General features: G+C 39.2%; 1 protein-coding gene across 1 annotated transcript in view; it reads left to right on the top strand.

Annotated features, from left to right (window-relative positions):
• Positions 1 to 23349, top strand: part of MMP16 (matrix metallopeptidase 16) — a gene marked incomplete at both ends in the record, with an annotated part of 170015 nt that overhangs the window by 127691 nt on the left and 18975 nt on the right. Inside the window, one exon of the mRNA XM_083359684.1 lies at positions 10029 to 10167. Coding sequence (XP_083215810.1) covers positions 10029 to 10167 — 139 coding nt within the window. The remainder of the gene's footprint in view (positions 1 to 10028; positions 10168 to 23349) is intronic.

Raw genomic sequence — 23349 nt, 5'->3', positions numbered from 1 at the left:
CTTTGCTGTCTGGTTCTAAACATGATGAGAAAGTTTGGAGAAACTTTAAAGATTTAAATTTCAGGAAGTCTTTGGGAATTAATAGCAGAGGCATTATCCAGCTTTGGAACTGAGCCATCATGCAAAGGCAAAAGCAAAAACTGGAAATTGCCAGAAGTCTTTTTAGAATCTATGGATCATAAATGTTGCACATTTGCACATGTTATTAAAAAGTTAGTAGATTGAATACATAGAACAAACATTAGTGCATGACAAGGATATTCAGTTAAAGGGAAAATATGGACATAGACTGCAATTAATATATTGCAAAGGCTTCCACATTAATCTAGTGTGAATTTAGGTCAGCAGAATTATAAGCTTAATTATTTGAACATGTATTCCCTGAGCTTAATGGTAAATAAATGAATTTATAGACCAATAGGCTTCATCCCAATGGTGGGCAGCCTGCAACATAATATAATTAAAAATGCAGGAATACATAAATCATATAGAACAAACATCTGGAAAAAGAATGCCAGTACTACATCCCACAAGGTTTCCACCAACTATTCTAATCCAAGGTTTGGATGAAGATCCAGGTTTCAAGGGCTCATTTAAATAGAGTCATGATGCAAGGCTATTGTGATGATGGGGAGGAGGGGCATCATTTCAGAGACCAGGCAGTGCAACAGAGAAGGCCCACTTCCCGAATCTTATCAAGTGACTCTGTCTAATTAACAGGGCTGTGAAAGCATGAAAACTAATCATATAAGAAATTATGGATGACTGATGGTCCTTCAACTAATGCCATAAAGAGTTTTATAGATGACAACAAGCACTTTGATTTCTAACTGCCAGTGAATCTAAGTGACTCTAAATCTAAATGAAACCAAGTGACTTATCCTCCAATGCCCAAATATTCCCATAGAAGCTGTAAAGATGAACATGGGGGCACCACTGGCAAACCAAAAGATGATCAATGAGAGATCTGAACATGGCAAAGAACTAATGGTAATATCCTCAATTTTTTAATGCTCAAGTAAAAAGCCCTTTCCTAATCTCATTTTTCCAGATGTGTCAGGGCAACAAGATTTTCAGCCAGCTTAGTCACCTAGAAATTCTAGCAATAAGACCCAACACAACACATCTGGATATCTTTAATGCTGAAGAAGAGGCAAGGTGGCCCAGCCGTTAAAGATGCTAAGTTCATCAGCTAGAAAGCTGACAGCCCAGGTGCGACACCCAAGTGACCTGTGACAGGGTGAATTCCCATTACTTGCCCCAGCAATTGCCCACCTAGCAGTTTGAAAGCATGCAAACGTGAGTAGACAAACAGGTACCACTTTGGTAGAAAGGTAACGGCATTCCACGTGTCTCAGTGTATAGTCATGCTGGCCACATAACCATGGAAGCATCTTCAGATGATGATGCTTTCCTCAGCTAAGAAATGGAGATGAGCACTGCCTCCGAGAGTTGGACTTGACTGATAGGGGAAACCTTTACCTTTAATGCTGCTGATGATAAACATAGCTAAAGTTTTAAGACAGAAGCTTGCTTATTTGTTTATTTATTTAACTACATTACATAGGGAAGTCTTTTTTAAAACCAAAAATTCCCAAAGAATGTAGAATATATTTTCTGAGTGTATGAGAGAAGAGTGGCCAAGAGTATAAAAAAATGACCATCTGATGCAATAGCCAGATGGTCTTATGCAAATACTTATTTTGGATCTGAATCTTTGCTCAGCAATACATGTAAGGGCTAAGTTCAAAAATCAGCTGAATCTATAGTTGCAAATTCTTACCATTAAGGATCCTGGGTGTGAGAAGAGCTAGTTACCTTTTCTGAGAAGTATTGGAAAAGCAAGCGAAGGGGTAAAGGTACAAATGATTGCACACTGTATTGCAAACAAATTTGGATTTCTTTGAAGAATGGCTGTTGTGAGGAAAAAATTATTTTTATTTATTTATATCCTGCACTTATTGTTTTTACAATTAAATCAAGATAGTGAAATATCCAACACACATCCTCTTCCTTTTTTCTCCACAACAATAACCCTGTGAGGTGAGTTGGGCTGAGAAAGAGAGACTGGCCCAAAGTCATTCTGTGGCTTTTATAAATTAACTGTTTAAATTCATGAATTAAATAATTCATGGGAACAGATAACTGGTTTGTGCTAATCAGTAACTACCTTTAAATAAAATTTTAGCTGGGTGTCATCTCTGCTGGCTTTTACGATTCAGTGAGGTCTTCTTAGATATTTGTATCTCTGCGAGAGAATTTAATTTTGCCTTTTTGCCTTTTGTTATCCTGGAAGTTAGGCAATTAATCCAAAAAATTGCTTTACTGTCCTTCTTTAAGTACTTCCATACGTCTTGCAACACAGAATAACTAAAGCAGCTAGCAAACCAGAGAAAGTTTAGTAACTATGTTTGAGACAAGTGCTATATTAGGAACAGTAAATAGCTAATGAAAGTAATGAGGTGTTCATTATTTTTTTCACTTTTAAAAAGTACTATTATGAAAACTGAAAATAATTAAATCTTTTAACTGATAAGCTGTGAATATGTGATATAGAGCAGAGATGTTCCACCTGGCTCCCAGTGCCACGTATGAACCCTCAAAGCCTTTGATATAGCTTCCCAAAGTCTTCTGTCAGACACAACTTTTAACGTGATGGAATGGAATTAAATATATGAGCAGCAATCACTGAGCAGCAATCATGCATTTGCTATCTCTAAGTCATTTAGTATTATCCCAAACTGTTAAATTCTTTGCCCAGACTCTGCTGTTTTATGGTACAGGTACTCCTTGACTTACAACAGTTCATTTAGTGACTATTCAAAGATACAACAGCACTGAAAAAGTGACTTATGACTGTTTTTCACACTTACAACCCTTGCACATCCCTCTGGTCACATGATCAAAATTCAGACACTTGGCAAATGGTTCATATTTATGACAGTTGCAGTGTCCAGGGGCCATGTGATCCTTTTTTTGCAACCTTCTGACAAGCAATAGATAAATCCAGATTCACTTAACAACCATGTTACTAACTTAACATGTGCAATGATTCACTTAATAACATGGCAAGGAAAGCTGTAAAATAGGACAAACTCATTTAACAAATGTTTCACTTAGCAACATAAATTTTGGGCTCAATTGTGGTCATAACTTGAGGACTACCTGTACATGGCCCTGATTGCACCACCTAAAGGCCAAATGTAACCCTAACATGAAAAAAGTTATGAATCAGTACTTAGAGATATTTAAATAAAATGCTTAACAAAGTAAACCTAAACAAGGTCAACCTGGATTTGTATTTGAAAGCATTGACAGCAAATTGTACTATCCAGAAATGGCTGCTTACTTAGACTTTTATTTAAAAACTAATATATACATATACATATACATATACATATACATATACATATACATATACATATACATATACATATACATATACATATACATATACATATACATATACGGCACCTAGGAGAAACTGTTACTTTTTGCAGGGAAATAATCTGCCAATCACTAATAAGATTGCACTGTTTATTTCAAAGGCCATTTTGAAGAAGACGGAATGTCTAGATCAGACAGTTATTATGAACCTGAAAATGATGATGTTGATGATGATGATGATGATGAAGGGACCTTGGAGATCATCTAGTCCCCTGATCAGGCAGGAAACCCTATACCATTTCAGAGAAATGGCTGTCCAGTCTCTTCTTAAAAACTTCCAATGTTGGAGCATTCACAATTTCTGGAGGCAAGTTGTTCCACTGATTAATTGTTCTAACTGTCAGGAAATTTCTCCTTAGTTCTAGGTTGCTTCTCTCTTTGGTTAGTTTCCATTCGTTGCTTCTTGTCTTGCCTTCAGGTGCTTTGGTGAATAGCTTGATTCCCTATTCTTTGCGGCAACCCCTGAGATACTGGAACACCTCATCTTTCTCTTCATTAAACTAGACATATCCAATTCCAGCAACCATTTCTTATATCTTTTAGCCTCCAGTACCTATTCATCTTTGTTGCTCTTCTCTGTGTTCTTTCTAGAGTCTCAACATCTTTTTTACATCGTGGTGACCAAAACTGGATGTGGTATTCCATGTGTGGTCTTACCAAGTCATTGTAAAGTGGTATTAACACCACATGATCTTGATTCTATCCCTCTGTTTATGCAGCCTAGCACTGTGTTGGCTTTTTGGGCAGCTACAGCACGCTGCTGGCTCATATTTAAGTGATTGTCCACTAGGACTTCAAAATCCCTTCCACAGTTACTACTATTGAGGTAGATACCACCTATATATACCTGTGCATTTGGATTTTCTTGCCTAAATGTAGAACCTTACTTTTTTCACTTGAATTTCATTTGTTAGATAGTGCCAATGTTCAAGTCTGTCAAGATCCTTCTGTATCTTAAGCCTATCTTCTGTAGTGTTGGCTATTCCTGCCAGTTTGGTGTTGTCTGCAAATTTGATGAGTTCCTCATCTATCCAGTGGTGAGATTCAGCCGGTTCGCACCACTTTGGCAGAACCGGTAGCTAATTTTTTGTTGCCCAGGCCCAGAATGGACTTCCAGAAGCCACACAGAGAACCGGTTGTTCACATATTTGAATCCCACCACTGCATCTATCCCCTCATCCAAATCATTGATGAAGATGTTGAAGAGCACTGGGCCCAGAACAGAGCACTGGGGCACCCCACTGCATACTTCCCTCCATGTAGATGCAATTCCATTGAGAACCACATGCTGAGTATAGCCAGTCAGCCAGCTATGAATCCACCTGGTGGTGATGTTCTCTAACCCACATTTTTCTATCTTATCAAGTAGTAGGTTGTGGTCTACTTTATCAAATGCCTTATTGAAGTCCAAGTAAATTATATCCACATCATTCCTCTGGTCCACTAATTTTGTCACCTGGTCAAACAATACAATTGTCTGGCATGAGCTGTTTTTTACAAACCCATGTTGGCTTTTGGTAATGATTTTGTTTGCCTCTAGGTATTCGCTGATTTGTTGCTTGATTACCTTTTCCAGAATCTTCCCAGGTGTTGAGGTCAGGCTGATAGATCTGTATTTTCCTGGATCCATTCCCCCCCCCCTGTTTTGAAGATGGGATCTACATCAGTCCTTTTCCAGAGCTGGTAGTTCCCCAGTGCTCCAGGATCTTTGAAAGATATAATTCAGTGGTTCTGAGATCACATCTGCCAGTTCCTTCAGAAACTTTGGGTGTAATCGATCTGGTCCTGGTGATTTGAACTCATCTAGGGTGGACAGGGCTTACCATTTTCTTGCCTATCTTAAATTGTGTTTCTAATCTGTTTTTTATGGTACTGTTTTTGATAGGTTGGACTGTTTTTTTCCCTTTGTGTAAAGACAGATGAAAAAAAATGAGTTAAGTAGTTCTGCTTTCTCCCTGTTGCTTGTCACCTTCTTGCCACTTTCTACCACTAATGGACCAATCATTTCCTTAACTTTTTTCTTGTTTTTTACATGTTGAAAGAAGCTATTTAAAAATTTTTAAAAAAATATCTTCGTATTTTTGCATAAGTTTTATATATTTGATATGGCCAATTTATTTAATTGGTAAAATTTCTATCTGTTTGAATGTGAGATTGGTTTGGGTACTGTTGGATAGCCTGTAAAATGGCCAAAACTTTCCAGAAGTCAACAGTGGCGAATTATTTGTGCACTACTGTAAAACAAAAAGTTACATTAAGTCCACATAGTTTTCAGGAGTTGTGCTCAACCTAAAGGAGCCATTATTTTGTATTGAAATATGCTAGACAAATTAAATACTCCTATTTGTATTCAATCAGTAGCTTTTCCAAGTCTTATGTTTTATTTGATTTTTCCCCTCTATATTTATGTGGATTAATTGAATGAATGCTCAGGGACAGCATTCCACAATTGTTGCCATATATGCTCCCATTTCCTATTTTCCCCAAGTAGCCCTGTGAAATGGGCAGTGGACTTATGTAAATGTTGCAATGGCTGCAAAAGAGACACTGCCAGTCACAATGTGGCCATCATGGAAAACAAATTGATGAAGATGTCATTTGGGCATGCCCATCTTACTTCATCTCTCAACCTCCCAGACATTGCCAAACAAATCTGTGGGCAATAGTCAATAAGCAATTTTATTTTATTTTCTAAGAATGTTTATGAAACCTATGTGGGGCTCAGGCACATCCTTGAAAATAAAGATATTCTTATATTAGTAAGATGTCCATGTGTATCCTATTGCCACTTCCAGACTATAAGGAACTATTTGTTCTGTCATCACAACATTTCTGATTCCACCACTGTACATTGTCACTGCTCCATAACATTGGCTTGTGATGAGAGAGGCAGAGTAATATATGTTGTTTCAAGTACACTGTTTTAAAATGCAGTGTGAGTTCCATAAAATGTAGCTGTTTGGGAATAGAAGCTCAGTGACAGAACAATATCTCTCCCACAATGGATACAGTTTAGTTCCAGTTTTAGAATGGCCCAGTGATAATACTACTTTATTGTAATATTTCAAGCTCTTGAGCACCAGCATCAGAATTTTGGTCATAATTCATGTCTGAAACTGACAGATTTAAAATCTGAAAACAGTGGAGTAAAATATGGTAAGTCATTTAGTTGTGCTCCATAGATTTGTAATGTGATTGTTCCAAGTAAGGAATAAGGCTGTGGTAGAGATACTGGTTAGGTCAGCAATTGTACATTATTTCACAGCCAGGTAATTATTTCAAAATAAAATCAAAGCACAGCCCTGGGTATTCCAAAATTGGTATTTAAAAAATCAGAAGAAAACTCCATGTGTATTTCCTTGAGCTACCCAAGAATTTGTAGAATATATAATAATAAATCAGAAATACTGTTTTCTTCTTTCACTGTGAATATTTGCTTCACTCTTCTACAGTCTGTAAATAACTCAAATGCCACACTCAGCTGGGATGTGCAAAGCCCTTGAACTGCTTCATAAAGCACGTTGGCACAAGCAAAGGATCCCTTCTCAGAATATAAATCTTTCTTTGCTTCCTTTATGAAAGATGCTTTGCTCATACCAATACGTTTTGCACACTGATACACTTTTCAAATGTACGTACTTAGCAGCTGAGACTGCTGGGAAAACTGGAAGTAAGTTTCTTGAAGATGGCTGTCCCTAGAATTCCAGGCAGAAGGATCAGACTTTTTTTTTTTTTAAAAAAAAAAAGCCTTCCATGAAATTGGATTCAACAATATTTGTAGAAGAAAAGAAATCAGTACAGTTTTTAATAATTTGGGTTTAGGAGACACTAAGATACCAATATCGTTAGCACTTTGAAATTTGTAAAATAATAGTTAAAAGATGCATTTGAAGCTATATAAAACATAAAATGTGCTGTTGGTTTCCTTGAACACTGGGTCTAAAAAAAATGTATGTCCACAGCAAACTGATGAATGGGCTTCAAGGAGTACTTAGCTCTGTTTATCCCACTCTCATGTACATACCCTCACAGACATACCTACAGACCCTTTACTTAACTAGATATAATGCTTATAATGTACAAGATCTCAGTTATTGTATGGCAGGCTCAACATAATTGTTTATAGAAACACAACGAACTTAAATGTATTGTTATGATTTGGATTTTATTTTTGTAAGCTTGTAACTTTTATTTGAAAAGAAAGAAAGAATTAATCATTAACTATCACATGGAAGTCTGAAGCTAAAACTCAAATACTTTGGCCACCTAATGAGAAGGAAGGACTCACTGGAGAAGAGCCTAATGCTGGGAAAGATTGAGGGCAAGAGAAGAAGGGGACAACAGAGAATGAGGTGGCTGGATGGAGTCACTGAAGCGGTAGGTGTGAGTTTAAATGGACTCCAGAAGATGGTAGAGGACAGGAAGGCCTGGAGGAACGTTGTCCATAGGGTCATGATGGGTTGGACATGACTTTGTTTGCAGCTAACAACAACAACAACAACATCACCTGGAAGTAATTACAGAGCATGCTGTATTTAAATACATTAACAGATACAAGAGATGCTGATTAATTGACCGAATTCAGTGGTGAGATTCAGCCAGTTCACACCAGTTTGGCAGAACTGTTAGCTAATTTTTTGTTGCCTAGGCCCAGAATGGACTTCTGGAAGTGGCATCCACACAGAAAACTGGTTGTTCACATATTTGAATCCCACCACTGACTGAATTATACAGTAAATGCCTTTCTAGTCTGTAGTTACTTACTGATATGTAGTGTAGTACATCTAGGATAGTAAAGGATGTCCTAAGAACCTCCATCACAAAGAACTATTTTTATTACTGCAATATATAATAGATATTTGTGATTTAAAAGTTACATGAAAATTTACCATTAGGAATTCATATCTCAACATGATGAAGACAATTTCATTTTTTACAATGATGTGAGGTTACTACAGCTACTAGTATTGTTCTCTTTATTGGTCTTCCTTTTTGGTACTACTCAATGCTGGGCACATCAACCTCACTCTTATCTTCTTCCAGGAAAGACAAAGGATGTTCAACATGAGAGATAACTCCAATATCACATTCACAATATTAAGCAATCAATTCAAGGATACATTTCCATCCATCCATCCATCCATCCATCCATTCATTCATTCACTTGCTTGCTTGTTGCTTGTTCAATTTCTATGGCCACCCATCTCCCTCAATGACTCTAGGCAGGCTACATTTGTTTATGTTCTGCAGCACAGACCAATTATTTGCATTTTTACTTCTTTCCAAGTAATGAGAAAGGCAGAGAATAGATAACTATTTATAATAAAACATATACCCCAAAAGATTACTATTCATCTATAAGATTTCAAATAATTAAAACAAATATATGGAAAATAATTTACAATATTATGACAAATTTATGGATAACATTAGTTATGTTAATATGTTCACTTTATTTTGATCAATACCCATACATTTATACATGCAACAGATGGTAAACTGTTTAAAAAGGAAAAAGACGGTGTTATCAAGTATAGACTGTACAAGCAATTTCTAAATTTACAGGAACAAAACTATGTGAAAGTGTTGGTATGCATATTTTTAAATAAAGCCAATGCATCTAGAACCGCAGTTCAGTGAAAATGAATTTCAAAGTGATCTGTATCATTTATCAAATACTTTTGTAATTTTTCATTTCATTTTTACTTGCTCTAGAATTTCTTTCTGATTTGGAAGTTTATTGTATGCATAGACATTGTCAGAGTTTCTTCTTTTCCACTGAACGTGTTATTAATTAAAAAAATCAAGAATTGTTTTTCTAAAAGTATTTAAATCTAGGTTTAGCTGGGGTTCAGACGGAAATGTAGCTTTCTACATCACCAAACCAGGGCTAAGATAAGAAATAACAATGTAGAGTTATCCATTTTTTTCAATAAAAAGATATGTCTTTCCCAATGATTTGTTACAACTGTGATACAACATTAATTTGGAAAAGGGGACTACAACTTACTTCCTAAAAACTTGTGATCAGATTACAAAGGTACAATAAAACATCCATAAAAACATTAAAGAACAACACAAAAAAACCCACAACATTAAAGAGAACAATTAAAGGGATTGATAAATAAGTATGGTCATATAGGTTAGCAAAAAGGTACAAAGAGGCAGCTTGCTTCAACTTCAGAATGAATTCCTCAGTGTATTTCCATTTGCTCTGATCATAATTAATGCAAATTACAGTTGGCCCATAATCCAGGTTTGCAAGAAGCTTATAGCCATTCATTATCAGGGGTGTCTAATTTGTGTTCACCCTGATTAAGTATGAAATCATGGACAAGAAGGGAATAAATTAGGAAAATGGGAAGAGATATAGAAAACAGCCTCCCTTTCTATCATGGATAGGAAATATTGTTCCAGTTTGTACTGGACCTTTATTAATTTTAAAGTTTATAGGCCAAGGCTAATCAGAGAAACATTCAAATTTTGTCCAAAGGTAATGCTAATGAAATTTTGTTTCTCTCTAACTATTGTGATCACAGAGGCCTCCAAATATCATCAGAGGTGCATTTGCTTATTTCTAGGATCAGTGGTTTTGGCGAGTCAGAAATAACAGGGTGATGGATGGATACCCCATGCAGATTACCTACTTCTGGAGGGGGCTGCCTCCAAGCATTGATGCAGTTTATGAAAACAGTGATGGAAACTTCGTTTTCTTTAAAGGTAAGAAATATAAAATAACGCTCTCATGAAAATTCTGCTAAGATACAATAAAGCTGCTGCATCTTATCATCATTCTAAGTGGGGGAAAAGACAGGCTATAAATATTTTTTTATTTAGCAAAAATATTATTAACTGAATACATAAACATTCCCAAGAAGTACTTGTTTAGATCAAAATAAAGCATCTCTCTTTGAATGATAACCAAAGCTGTTTCATGTTAAAAGCCTATAGCTTAAAATTGTCTTATACATAGTTCATAGCAACAAAAAATAACTTAGGAGCTGAAAGAGACTGAAGCAATGGTCCAAAGGAAGCAAGCTAAAGCTAGGTAAATAATCAAGATCTGTTGATTAAACCAAGGAAATCCAATCCAAAACTAAGCCAAGGTTACAGGGACAATATCTGGCTGCACAAGAGTGGCAAATAAGAGTTGAATGTCCCCAGAGGACTATGCAGCAAAGAGATGGGAGGTATAAACCAAAATGCCAAAACTGAGGTGCTTAATTTTGTTTTAAAATTTTCTAATTCTGTAAAATCTGTATCTTAGGTACTTACTCCATCTTGTACTTATATCTTCAATCTGAGATTGATATACTACTAAAGCTCTTGTTGCCATGATCTTTAACTGGGTATATCATAGGGCAACACTTTTTTTAAAAAAAATTCCATTTATATCCCGCCCTTCTCCGAAGACTCAGGGCGGCTTACAAGCTTAGCAGTAGCCTTCATTCTATGTATATGCCTGCTTATTAGGGCTTTCACACACACCACAGCGGCATTATTACAAAGTCAGCTTTGTGATAATTTTTGACCCAAGGTACCTCAAATTAGCTAATTTGCTATTTACTACTATTTTTTATTTAAAATTTCAATAAACATTTATATATTTCAGCAGTTATAGCAGTTCATCAGTTGTGTTTCAAACTCTTACATGGTTTGAAGCCACAAATTATTTTGTCTATCACGAATGAAGGCAAATATATGTGTCCCAGGTTAATGTTGCAGGTTCCAATCTGAGTCAGCCACCAGGCCCAGAGCTCTCTTCCTCCAAGCTTTTGAACTTGTGCTGGAGCCCATCTTTGGAAAGTTATCTCTCTCCAAAATGAGTTTTGTTCATACTGTTATGTTGTGTAATAACCCAGGGAGTCTTAAAAATAAAACACAAAGATAAGTATTACAAGGTTTTAGTAATATCATTGCATGATTTCATGAGAAAACTGAGATCTCTTAAGAACGCAGCATTTTCAGTTAGATGTTTTCATTCACAAGATGTCTCAAAATTATGGCATTCTGGTTCAAAATTAAATACAACTTTGCTGAAATTCATGACATTTGATGAATTTATGAAATATTACTCATTTTAAAAAATTAAATGTTGGGGAGATAATAGCTAGGTGGAATATAAAAATAAATCATTTGACCACCTTGGAAATTTTTTAGACACAACTTCCTGTGTATTCACTGTGTGTTTGAACCAAAGGTTCGAATGCATGAGAGGGAAAAAAAAAGCTCTCTTATCCAAATACAATGTTCCTAATTTAAGTTGCAATGCCTTTTATTTATTAAAAAAGGTATTTTACTGTGCTAGTATCATATACTATTCTTTTGTATTATCTTTTGGACTTTAAATTATTATTCATTATTTCTAAGACATACGGGATATCTATTTAGTGAACTGTAAATAAGTAAAATTTAATTTTGTATATTTCTGGTAAAGTAATACACAGCTGTGGGAGTCAACATTTCAGATCAGAACAGTGAAATCTTGCAAGCTAGGGAAAGTTCAGAAGATTTCTTATTCGTAAGATTACACATGTTCTGATATATTGACATTTTGTAAGATCCTAGACATTAACAAAAGTTTTTTTTAATTGGTTTTACTGCAACTACAGTTGTCATAAGGATAAATTTCCAATTATGAAATCTGTACCCTACCTACTGAGCAGTGATAATAATGGCAATGTTTAAATTGGACTGTTTTAATGTGTTTTATATCATGTATCTAATTTCAGAAATTAGTTCAATTTGCAGTAGCTAACTTTCACCCATGTTTATATTTTACAATATCCAATATTATTTTAATGGACAAAATTATGACACCTTACAACCACTTGATGAACTTTTCTCCTTCCATCTGAAAGAACCCAACAAATATCAGTTATTGTTCCAAAGTTTAGAAGAGCAAAGTTTCATATAGGTGAGAAACAGGAATCATGTGCCACCCCATCACCATGCTGTTTCATCTGCCATCTCCAGAATTATTTATTTTGAGCATTAGTTACTTGTCTTGCTTTTCATGTAATCTGTGATACACAGTGATTTATCTGCCATTACTAATTCAGGTGGGAAATGAAGTATTAACAATGTTCCTGTTCTCATGCAAATTTCCTTCGTAATTAAAAATTTCATAAAGACCAAAAATATGGCATGTGCAATGCAGTGTTTTGTATGTCTCTCCCCACCCTCAGTTTTTCACCAGGCATCAGCTGTTGCCTAAAATTAAAACTTTAAATATGCATCTAATTTGAGTTTAATGTGAAAATTATACATTCTACTGAATAAATACTAGTTTATCATTACAACCTGTTCACTGGGATTGAAAACCCATGTAGAATATAATTACTTATAAAGTGTTTGTTAAATAAGGTGCATTTATAGCAACACAATAAGGGATTAGATGAAAACTCTTAACATTGTTATAATGAGTGGCTCATTGTAGCTTAAAGGTTGGTTAAGACAGCATGCTGGGTGGTACTGGAGTCTCTTGAAAATTGTACTGCTGTGGCTACCTTTGAATTTCTCCCTAACTTCAAGGGTTTTAACCTCAAAAATGTCTTCAAATAGTGAGAAGTGCAGCTTTGAGAAACTTCTTTTTATTCTATTTGCTCCCCATCTTTCATTTATAGAATATTTTGTGTTTGGGGCACAGAGCATGACTCTTGCTATTCCAGTCATATTTTTTTCCTACATTTCATATTTCCCTAATTATTATTTCTTCTATAACTGCATCTACTTACTGTCCCACTTCCTTACTTGGATGTTTGTTTCCTTGTGGCCTATTCTTACTTGTTTCAAATAAAAGGAATTTAGAAATACATGGGGAAAGGGGGAAGCACAACTCCAAGAGAAAAGCAGCAAAATGCTGTCAGCAAAAGTTCATGGGAAGACAAGAGAGATCTCAAATGCTTTTCCAATCTCTTAAGTTTGGAATTTTCAGGAAGAATTTTCAAAATTACAAATTGGCAACGAGGTATAACATTAGTTCCAATGTTCTTTTATTCTAGGGCTTAAAGTGGACTATATAGCCCTCTTTGGGGACACCATTTCTGGGGGACCACATTTTTTATATAATATAGTTTAAATTAATAAATATTTAACATGATAAGATACTTTTTCCCAGGACTTTTTTTTTGTTATAGAATGCACAGGAACAGAGTTCCAGCACCTTTTTTTGACGGATTTTCCAGAGTTGCATTCTTTTCCTATTGTTCCCCTTCCTATACTTGTTTACTTTTGAAAATGCCCCGTGGTGGTACGGTGTGAGACCACCCAAGCGGGGTCTCCTCTGGTGCTGTCTGCCTCCTCTAGGAGGAGCCACGAGGCACTGGAGCAACACAGCCAGACCGTGGCTTGATTGGCTGGGTCGGACCATGTGGTATGGAAGCCTATGGTGGTGGTGGAAGACACATAAACATGGAGGCCGTCTTTCACAAGAGTGTGAGTGAGATTTTTGCCTTCCCTTATAGAAGGTGGGGTGTGAGGTTAAAAAGAGGCAAAGTGAGAGGAAAGAAAGGTGGCTGGTGTGGAAGCTTGCCTGACATTGAAACATTGCTTTTACGTTTCCTTGGGTAGTTCAAGGGCTGGGATATCTACAAAAATCTCTTTTTAGTCTTTCATACTTTATATTCAAATTGCAGAAGAGAAGAATAAGAATAAAGCCAATGTCTTCTGATTTGGAGGTATTGTTATTAATAATAATATATATTAATTATGTATTGGTCAGGTGTAAGGGTAGACCTATACTATGAGGTTTAATCAGATCTATTTATTAAATTGGGTTTATCTTAAAGGTAAATTAAAAGTAATCTGTTCACTGACAAAGTTTCAACTTTAATTTGTTTCAAGTCAATATCCATACTAAACTCCAAATGTAAATTTTTCCACCTTGTTTGAAAACTTCTTAAAAATAATTCAATATTTTAGAAGCAACCAAATTTTGTTTTATTGGGCCAATTTCATTCCACATAGAAAGTTGACATTTCCACTCATTAAACTAAATGGGTATGCCAGTGGTAAATGTCCCAAAAGATTAATAAAATGCCTTCTTGTAATTCAGAGCCATACAGTGCATTGTAACATTAATAGTATTAATTTACCTTGAATAGATACACTCAAAATTGAAGTTTTTTTTCCCAACTACAAAGGTGAGCCTTATAGGGTAGGCAAGGCAGGTTGTATGACATGTGTGAGTTCCAGCACCTTTTTTTTTTAACAAAAAAGCACTGCTTTTTTCCCAGTTATTTGGGGTGGGGGGACATCACGGAAGTACACGAGACTCAGAAGGGTGCCAGGATCACAAAATGCTGAGAATATCTCTTCTAGAAAAACAGATGAAAACCTAAAAATGTACCGCATTTAATTGTTGCTTCAGTGTGCTTAAGTCTAAGTTATTTCATTTGGTGATTACCACCTCTATACAATAAATGTTATGAAACTTGAAAGCTTTTTATAACAGTGCTGAGTGTAACATCTTGCTCAGAGACTTACTGTTTCTATTTGGTTTTTGTATTAGGGGTTCTATGATGCTGTCTTGATTTGATCATCCCTTTTTTCCCCTCCACTATCAATTATTTTATATGTAACTACTTAAAATTAGAAAGGAATGTTTACATTTCTTTTTTTAAAATAAACTTTGATTCCATTAATATCTTGGAAGATTGATGTGCCTCCAAGCAATTAAGGAGGTAACCTAAAGATGCCTTTTCCAAAAGGCAACTGGACTTCCTTGGTTTTCTTCTTTGAAAATATTTAGCTTTTCATTCAAGAAACTTCTTCAGTTCTAACAGACTGGTGTGGAATGGAAGCATAAACAGTATAAGTCCTTCCATTCCCAACCAGTCAGTTAGAATTGAAGAAGCTTCTTGGATAGAATAGACACAAGGAGGAGTTGAATTCATTGACTGCATGCCTCAGTACTACAGAAATAAGAGATAGTGCTATATAAAATATTTTTTCCCTTTCTCTTTTCTTCTAATTTTCCAGAAAACCAATATAAATTATGCGCTAGGATGCTCCCTAGAAAATAGGTGGTATAATGAAAACTGTCAAGCTACATAACAAGGCAAGAGGCAAAATTGATGGGTAACTCAAGAAGATTTCTAGAAAAGAAGGGTCCAGACTGTTACCTTTTATGTTGTGGACTTACGTAGCCTTGCTACCATAGAGCTGTATCAAAATTCTGACTCCAAAAAAAGTGTGTTTTGAGAATTTAAATCAGAAGAAAAAAGAAAAAAAAGCTGTTTTGAGTTTGTTCTGACAGAATACCCTTAGCTCAGAATATTCCAATTGTTTTCTTCCAAGCTGAAAACAAAACACATTTGCTATTTGATGTATTCCCCTCATTCATGCCGTGTATAATTGGTTTGGCTTGGCTGTCTCTGGGGAGCACTTGGAGAATTTTCAAGGCAATTTAGCAATAGCCTGGCTTCAACTCGCCTGCTGCAAAGCAGCCATGAAAATGACATGGCTTCTTGGCATTTTGAGTTAAGAATGGAGGTGAGGAAATACCGGTGCACAAAGAGAAATTTATTTTTATTTTAATCCCATTTATATCCCGCCCTTCTCCGAAGACTCAGGGCGGCTTACAAGCTTAGCAGTAGCCTTCATTCTATGTATATGCCTGCTTATTAGGGCTTTCACAAACACACACACACACCCCAAGTGGCATTATTACAAAGTCAGCTTAATTGTCCCCCAACAATCTGGGTCCTCATTTTCCCTACCTCGGAAGGATGGAAGGCTGAGTCAACCTTGAGCCTGGTGGGACTCGAACCTGCACTGATTGCAGGCAGCTGGTGTTACTTAAGGAGGCATTAGCCCACTGCGCCACCAAGGCTCTTTTCTCACAATTTTGGGGGGAGATTTCAGACTTTTGAGAAAATCAGAATGCTTTCAGCTCCAAATGTTTAGTTTTTTGTGGAAATGCCTTTGCTATTTGGAGGACCTATTACAGCCTTTGTTCAAAAAGATGTCATACATACATAAGTAATAGGAGTTTCTTTTTTCTTTTTTTCATTTTTGGGAGAAAGGCCAGATATCTGATCAAGTATTTCTTTCTATGTATATATCTCTACTACATATATTAATATTTGTAGCAGATATAAATGAATGTATCCTTTCTAGTTTATAGAGATGTATCCTAATCTAATAGTGCCATTAAGTATGCCATTTTATAAGTATTAAATCATATCCTTTTATTTTTTAAAAAAACATTGTATGGTGAAAAAATTGTTCTCCATTTTTATACAATTCTTGTATTGTTAGTAACACTTGTTAGAGCCTTGGTGGAACAGTGGGCTAATGCCTCCTTAAGTAACACCAGCTGCCTGCAATTAGTGCAGGTTCGCATCCCACCAGGCTCAAGGTTGACTCAGCCTTCCATCCTTCTGAGGTAGGTAAAATGAGGACCCAGATTGTTGGGAGCAATTAAGCTGACTTTGTAATAATGCCGCTTGGGGTGTGTGTGAAAGCCCTAATAAGCAGGCATATACATAGAATGAAGGCTACTGCTAAGCTTGTAAGCCGCCCTGAGTCTTCGGAGAAGGGCGGGATATAAATGGAATTAAAATAAATAAATAAATAAAACACTGAGATTTGTTTATACTTACTTGGTAATGTTTATACTTACTTGGTAATGATTTTCATTTATCCTTTGAATTCAATGGGGCCATTGTATTTTTTAATAAATCTTTTCTGTAGAGACTTTTTAAAGAATATATGAAGGCTAGAATGACCTATATATACATATTCTTTAAGTGAAGATATTTTCTCTGTAGAAGGTATATAAGTATTCACGAGCAAATGTCATTTCCCTTTATTTGTACTAGCAAAATTACCAGGTAGTAATGTGAAATTAGTTTAGGACATGTGTAGTATATATGAATACATGGAGATATATATATATATATATATATATATATATATATATATATATATATATATATATATATATATATATATATATATATATATATATACAGAGATATAATGGGTTTAATTAAAGTTAAATATTATGCAGCATTATTTGGGAGATTGTGTTGTAACTCAGAATAAATTTACTTTGTAACCTTAGCTTGGTACAATGGTGCTCATCTTTTAGATCTAATTTCAAAGGAATGCAATAGAAATTTATCACATTTTTTGAAGAAAATTATTTAATTAATTAAAGGGAATCTTTACCAGAATGAAGAGTCCACTAATATTTACCTCAAAATATTTACTGATTGATAAGCTGCATCCAAAATTACATGCATTTGAGAAAGTTATTGGAAAAAATAATCATGTTTTAGAAAATGTTATAGAAAAAAATTCATACAAAAGGATATAGCAGAGGCTATATACTGTTATAAAGCCACGAGATTACAGTCATAAAAAGGGAGTTTTAAAATAGTTTTTGTATTATCTTGAGGGACGACAGCGAGACAGCAGGCATGGTCAAAACAACGCTTTATTTGGGCAGAGGTCCCGGGCGAAACAACGCCGGGAATCTCTCGTATTTATAGTGAACAGGGACAACAACAACAACAACAAGAACCAATTAACAAGCAGAATCTCCCGCCAGACAAGGACGCCCAATGAGAGGGAGACCGGCTAAAAGGTAGGCGCGGCTGAGCCGGCTTGTTGCCGGGGCCAGCTGGCAGCTTTGACAGCTCCGCCTGAGCTGCGCATGTGCGGCTCTCTGAAGTTTGACAGCTGTCAGTGCACTGCGCATGCGTTGCAGTTTGACAGCTGTCAGAGTCGGCCGGTTTGACAGCTGTCAGTGTACTGCGCATGCGTGGCAGTTTGACAGCTGTCAGAATCGGCCGCTAGCTGCGTGTGGGGGGGATTGCCGCGGCAGCCTTTTGACGGCTGTCAACGGCTGCCGGGGATCCCTTATAGATGTGAGGGGGTTGTTTCTGTTATAATATGTAACACCCCTTCCCCCCTTGCCCCTGGAAGTTTAGGTGGGGTCAGTTCCGCTAGTCCTGCTGCCGGCCCATTCATAGTCCGCCAAGTACGAGGGAGCCTTCCGCGGTCTGGTGGAGTGGCGGAGGCTCGGGCTGGGCTGACTTGTGCTGGGCTGGCCTTCCCCTTCCATGGTGGGGAAAATTTCGGGGTTGGTAGGTTGGGGGTCGTCGGCGACGTCAGGAACGAGCGGTAATGGGCTAGGTGGCGTTGATGGTGCTGCTGGGGAAAATAGTGTGCCCGGTTGGGCTCGGGAACTGCGGTCCTGCGGTGTGCGCTTCCTGAGTTGGTCAGCGTGTCTCCGGATGAGCCTTCTGTCTCCTAAGTCGACGAGGTAGGAGACTGGGCCAGTTTGGTCGGAGATCACACCTTGCAGCCACTTGTCGCCGACCCCGAAGTTCTTTGCCCAAATGGGCTGGCCGGGAGGGAAGACCTTGGCAATTGGCGCGTTGGTTGGTTCGGCGGCTGCCCTGTCGGGGTGCAAACGGTCCAGTTTTGTGACTAGGCGGCGCCCCCAATGGAGTTCGGCCGGAGACTTGCCGGTGGTGGTGCATGGTGTGGAGTGCTGGGCCAGGAGATATTTCGCCAGTCTGCAGTGCCAGTCGCCGGAGATGATTTTTCTTAGGGCATCTTTGGTCGCCTTCACCATGGCCTCTGCGAGACCGTTCGTGGAGGGGTGAAAAGGCGCAGAGGTGGCGTGCCTAATCAAGTTGTCCTTGATGAAAACCTGGAAGTCATTAGAGGTGAATTGGGGCCCGTTGTCAGTTACGATGACATCAGGCAACCCATGGGTGGCAAATACCCTCCTTAAACCCCTGATTGTGGCTGCTGAGGTTGTGCTGCCAACTGGGATGACCTCGAGCCATTTGGAATAACTATCCACTATTATTAGAAAATTTTGTCCCTGGAAGGGGCCGGCGTAATCAACATGAATTCGGGACCAGGGGTTTTTTGTCACCTCCCACTTATGGGCAGGAGCGTGAGGAAGCAGTGGCCTGGTCTGTTGGCACATGTTGCAGGTTGCGACATAGTGTTCGATGTCTGCATCGAGCCCTGGCCACCACAAGTAGCTGCGGGTGAGGGATTTCATCTTGACCACCCCTGGGTGCCCTTCGTGGAGGGAGGTTAAAACTTGTTGCCTGTGTGGGGTGGGTACGATGACCCGGCTGCTCCAAAGGACGCAGCCGAGGTGAGCTAACAGTTCCAGGCGTCTTAGGAAAAAAGGTTGAAATTCTGGCCCCGGGGATGTGGATTGCCAGCCGGTTTGGACCCAGGTCAGAACCCTGCCCAGGATTTTGTCCTTGGTGGTTGCTGCAGCTATTTCTTTGGCTGATACGGGTTGGTCAGGCAATTCCTGGATGGCCAGGATTTGGCCGGCGGGTGCGGGGTCTGGGTCGAAGATGGGCAGGGGCAGTCTGCTAAGGCCATCTGCGTGGCCCATTTCCTTGCCTGGTTTATGTTCAATTTTAAAGGAGTATGCTGCTAGGAATGTTGTCCAGCGAAGCATTCTGGGGGATAGAATTTGCGGGGTTAATTTGTCCCAGGTGAAGAGCCCTAGCAGGGGTTTGTGGTCAGTGAAGATTGTAAAGTGGCGGCCGTATAAGTAATCGTGAAATTTCTTCACGCTCGCCACCAGTGCTAGGGCTTCCTTGTCAATTTGCGCGTAATTGCGCTCGGCTTTGGACAAGGTCCTGGAGTAATATGCGATGGTTCCTGAATAGAGGAAAGCACGTCCCTGACAGCTGGGACTGGGTAGGAGTGGGGGTTTAAAGCCCGATTCAGGGTGGCTTTATAGTCCGTGCAGAGGCGGACCTCCCCGTTAGGCTTGACAGGGGTGACTATGGGGGTTTCCCAAGTGCCCCCATCCGTGGGTTCTATGACCCCCAGTCCAATTAGTCTGTCCAGCTCTGTGTCAATCTTGGATTTGAGGGCGAAGGGGACTCTTCTTGCCTTAATCCTAATGGGCAGGACTTCTGGATTTAATTTTAGGTCAATGGGGGGGCCGTTGAATTTTCCCAGCGACCCGTCAAACACGTCTGCGAATTGTTGGCAGACGGCCTGTAATTGGTGAGGCTGGAAGTGGTTCACGCCCAAGATTTTTATCCCTAGGGGTTCGAACCAGTCGAGGCCAATGAGACTGGCTCGTTAACCTGTTGCAATTTGGGCTGTTAATTCCCCCTGGAAATGTTGATAGCTAATAGAGAGCCTCGTTTCCCCTTTTAATTTGATAGGGGCGCCCTGGAAATCAGCTAGCAGAATTTTTGAGGGGGTAATAGGGAAACGGCGCCTGCATTGGCGCGCGATCCCTTGGAGAGTGTCCCAGGACAGAATGGAGACTGAGGACCCAGAGTCCACCTCCATTTCGCAGGGGATCCCCTGAATCCGGACCTGAATTTTAATTTTGGGGCGGATAAAGCTGGTAGTTAGGGCCCCCTGGTCTGTATTAGTGGTCATGACAGATGACCGTAGGGCTTTCCCTGGCAATTTGGTGGAGGGAATATTACCTTCCGGGGCCGCCTCCAAGTCGTGAAGGGTCTCGCGGCTGGTGCTGCGGCAGGCGGAGCGAATGTGGCCAGTTTTGCCGCAGCCATGGCACTTGGCGTTTCGAAATTTGCAAGATGCCCTAGCATGGTTGCCACCGCAACTGGCGCACTTGGAGCGGTTGGTGGTCTCCCTTTGGCCTCCGGCCGGACGATCTGGCCCTTTGTCGCCCTCCCGGCGAGTCTGGGGGTTGGGGGGTCTCGGACAGATGGCGTCCACTTCAGTTTTCTGCTCGGTCGTTCCTGGGTCGGCACTTCTAGGGCAGTCGTGGTGGACTGACCCCGTGAAGGGATTTCCAGGTGGCAGTGCGTCTTCCCGATGGCTATCTTCATATGCCATAATTTCTATAGTTAATTCGGCCAGGTCCATCGTCGGCTTAGTAACAAGCTTCTTCTGGAGCTTCAGGTTCCGCAGCCCGACGATGACCTGGTCCCTTATGAGGTCCTCGAGGTCCGGGAAATGGCAGCGACGGGCCGCTTGTCGGACCGTGGCTATGAATGACTTGGCCGACTCACCTGGTCGTTGGTACTGGCGGGCGAAGTTCAAACGCCAGTACAGCTCGGACCGTCTCGGGGCAAAATGACGATTGAGGCGGTCGACCAACTCGGCATATGGCACAGAAGCCACTGGAGCAGGGTCGCAGAGCCCCACGGCGACATCATAGACCGCCGGGCCGCTGAGGCAAAGGAGCGCCGCGGCTTTGGGGCGATCCTCGACAATGTTGTTGACGAGGAGGTACCCCTCTACTTGCCCGAGATGCGATTCCCAGCCCTCGGGCTGGGAGACATCAAATTCTCGGACATGCCCAAGATTTGCCATACTGTCAGGTCCACGGGTCTGCTTGGGGTGGAGTGCGTGGAGGGCTCTCCCGACCAGCAAGTGACTTCAGCAGTGTCAGCTGGTGGGACGGCTTCCCTCCTTCACTTGTGGCTTCAGCTAGTGACTTCAGCTAACAAGCAGACCCGTATCCCATCCTCGTCGCCAGGTGTATTGTCTTGAGGGACGACAGCGAGACAGCAGGCACGGTCAAAACAACGCTTTATTTGGGCAGAGGTCCCGGGCGAAACAACGCCGGGAATCTCTCGTATTTATAGTGAACAGGGACAACAACAACAACAACAAGAACCAATTAACAAGCAGAATCTCCCGCCAGACAAGGACGCCCAATGAGAGGGAGACCGGCTAAAAGGTAGGCGCGGCTGAGCCGGCTTGTTGCCGGGGCCAGCTGGCAGCTTTGACAGCTCCGGCTAAGCTGTGCATGCGCGGCTCTCTGAAGTTTGACAGCTGTCAGTGCACTGCGCATGCGCGGCAGTTTGACAGCTGTCAGAGTTGGCCGGTTTGACAGCTGTCAGTGTACTGCGCATGCGTGGCAGTTTGACAGCTGTCAGAATCGGCCGCTAGCCGCGTGTGGGGGGGGATTGCCGTGGCAGCCTTTTGATGGCTGTCAACGGCTGCCGGGGATCCCTTATAGATGTGAGGGGGTTGTTTCTGTTATAATATGTAACAGTTTTTTTTAAGTAATAAAAAATTAGATAGAGCAGGTAAAGTTTTTGAATACATACTAGATATGTATGCCATATCCCATCTGAAGATATATTGTCTTTCTATAAAATGAAAGGTTTATTTAATTTCAAAATTAAAAAGAGCTTTTGGTTTTGTGTGTGTGTGTGTGTGTGTGTGTGTCTAAGTACATATATATATATGTGTGTATAAAACATTTCCACTGGTATTTCAGTACCAAAATTGACATCTCAATTTGTCTCTTAGTGTATGTCTCTTATATGTCTCTTAGTAAAGTCTTTTTTAAACTTTTCTATGACATAGTCTTCTACCTTATGGGCATATTGCCCAAACATTCTGCAAATAGGTAGTATAATAGGAGTAATTTCTTAAAAGGAGTGATGTTGTTTTATTTGTTTCAAGATTGCTTTTTCTGCTGAATAGGAACAAGAAATGCTATAGAAGTATGTAACTGCTTTTAAAACATTAGAGATACAGATTGTGAAGTTCTTTCTAGTGAGACACAGAATTTAAACAGTGTGAAAAGTGAACTGTCAAAGACATCTGCCATGTTAAAATTTGTACCAAGCTAAATACAGCAAAATAAAAATTGTAACAAAATTCACACCCCAGCTGCCATGACTCTCAACACTGTTGATCCCATATATATTTTGTAAGATAAAATTCAAGGACAGGACATGGATAAAAATCAAATAATGCCTAATTATAAAATATGGGAAGATGATACAACAGTATGAAATGAACCATGCCAATGTTTATGATATAAGAAAAATAATAACACAGCTAGGTATTTTTTTCTCCCTTATTATATAACTTGAATAGTAAATTTGGTCAGGAATAGTTTGTTACTTGCTTGTAATTTTAATGTTCACCTAAAATTATACTGATAATTTATGC

The sequence above is a fragment of the Vipera ursinii genome, assembly GCF_947247035.1.
Source record: "Vipera ursinii genome assembly, chromosome: 3".
Taxonomy (NCBI): domain Eukaryota; kingdom Metazoa; phylum Chordata; class Lepidosauria; order Squamata; family Viperidae; genus Vipera; species Vipera ursinii.
Note: the sequence above shows the minus strand (reverse complement) of the source record. Positions and strands in the feature narration are given on the sequence as shown.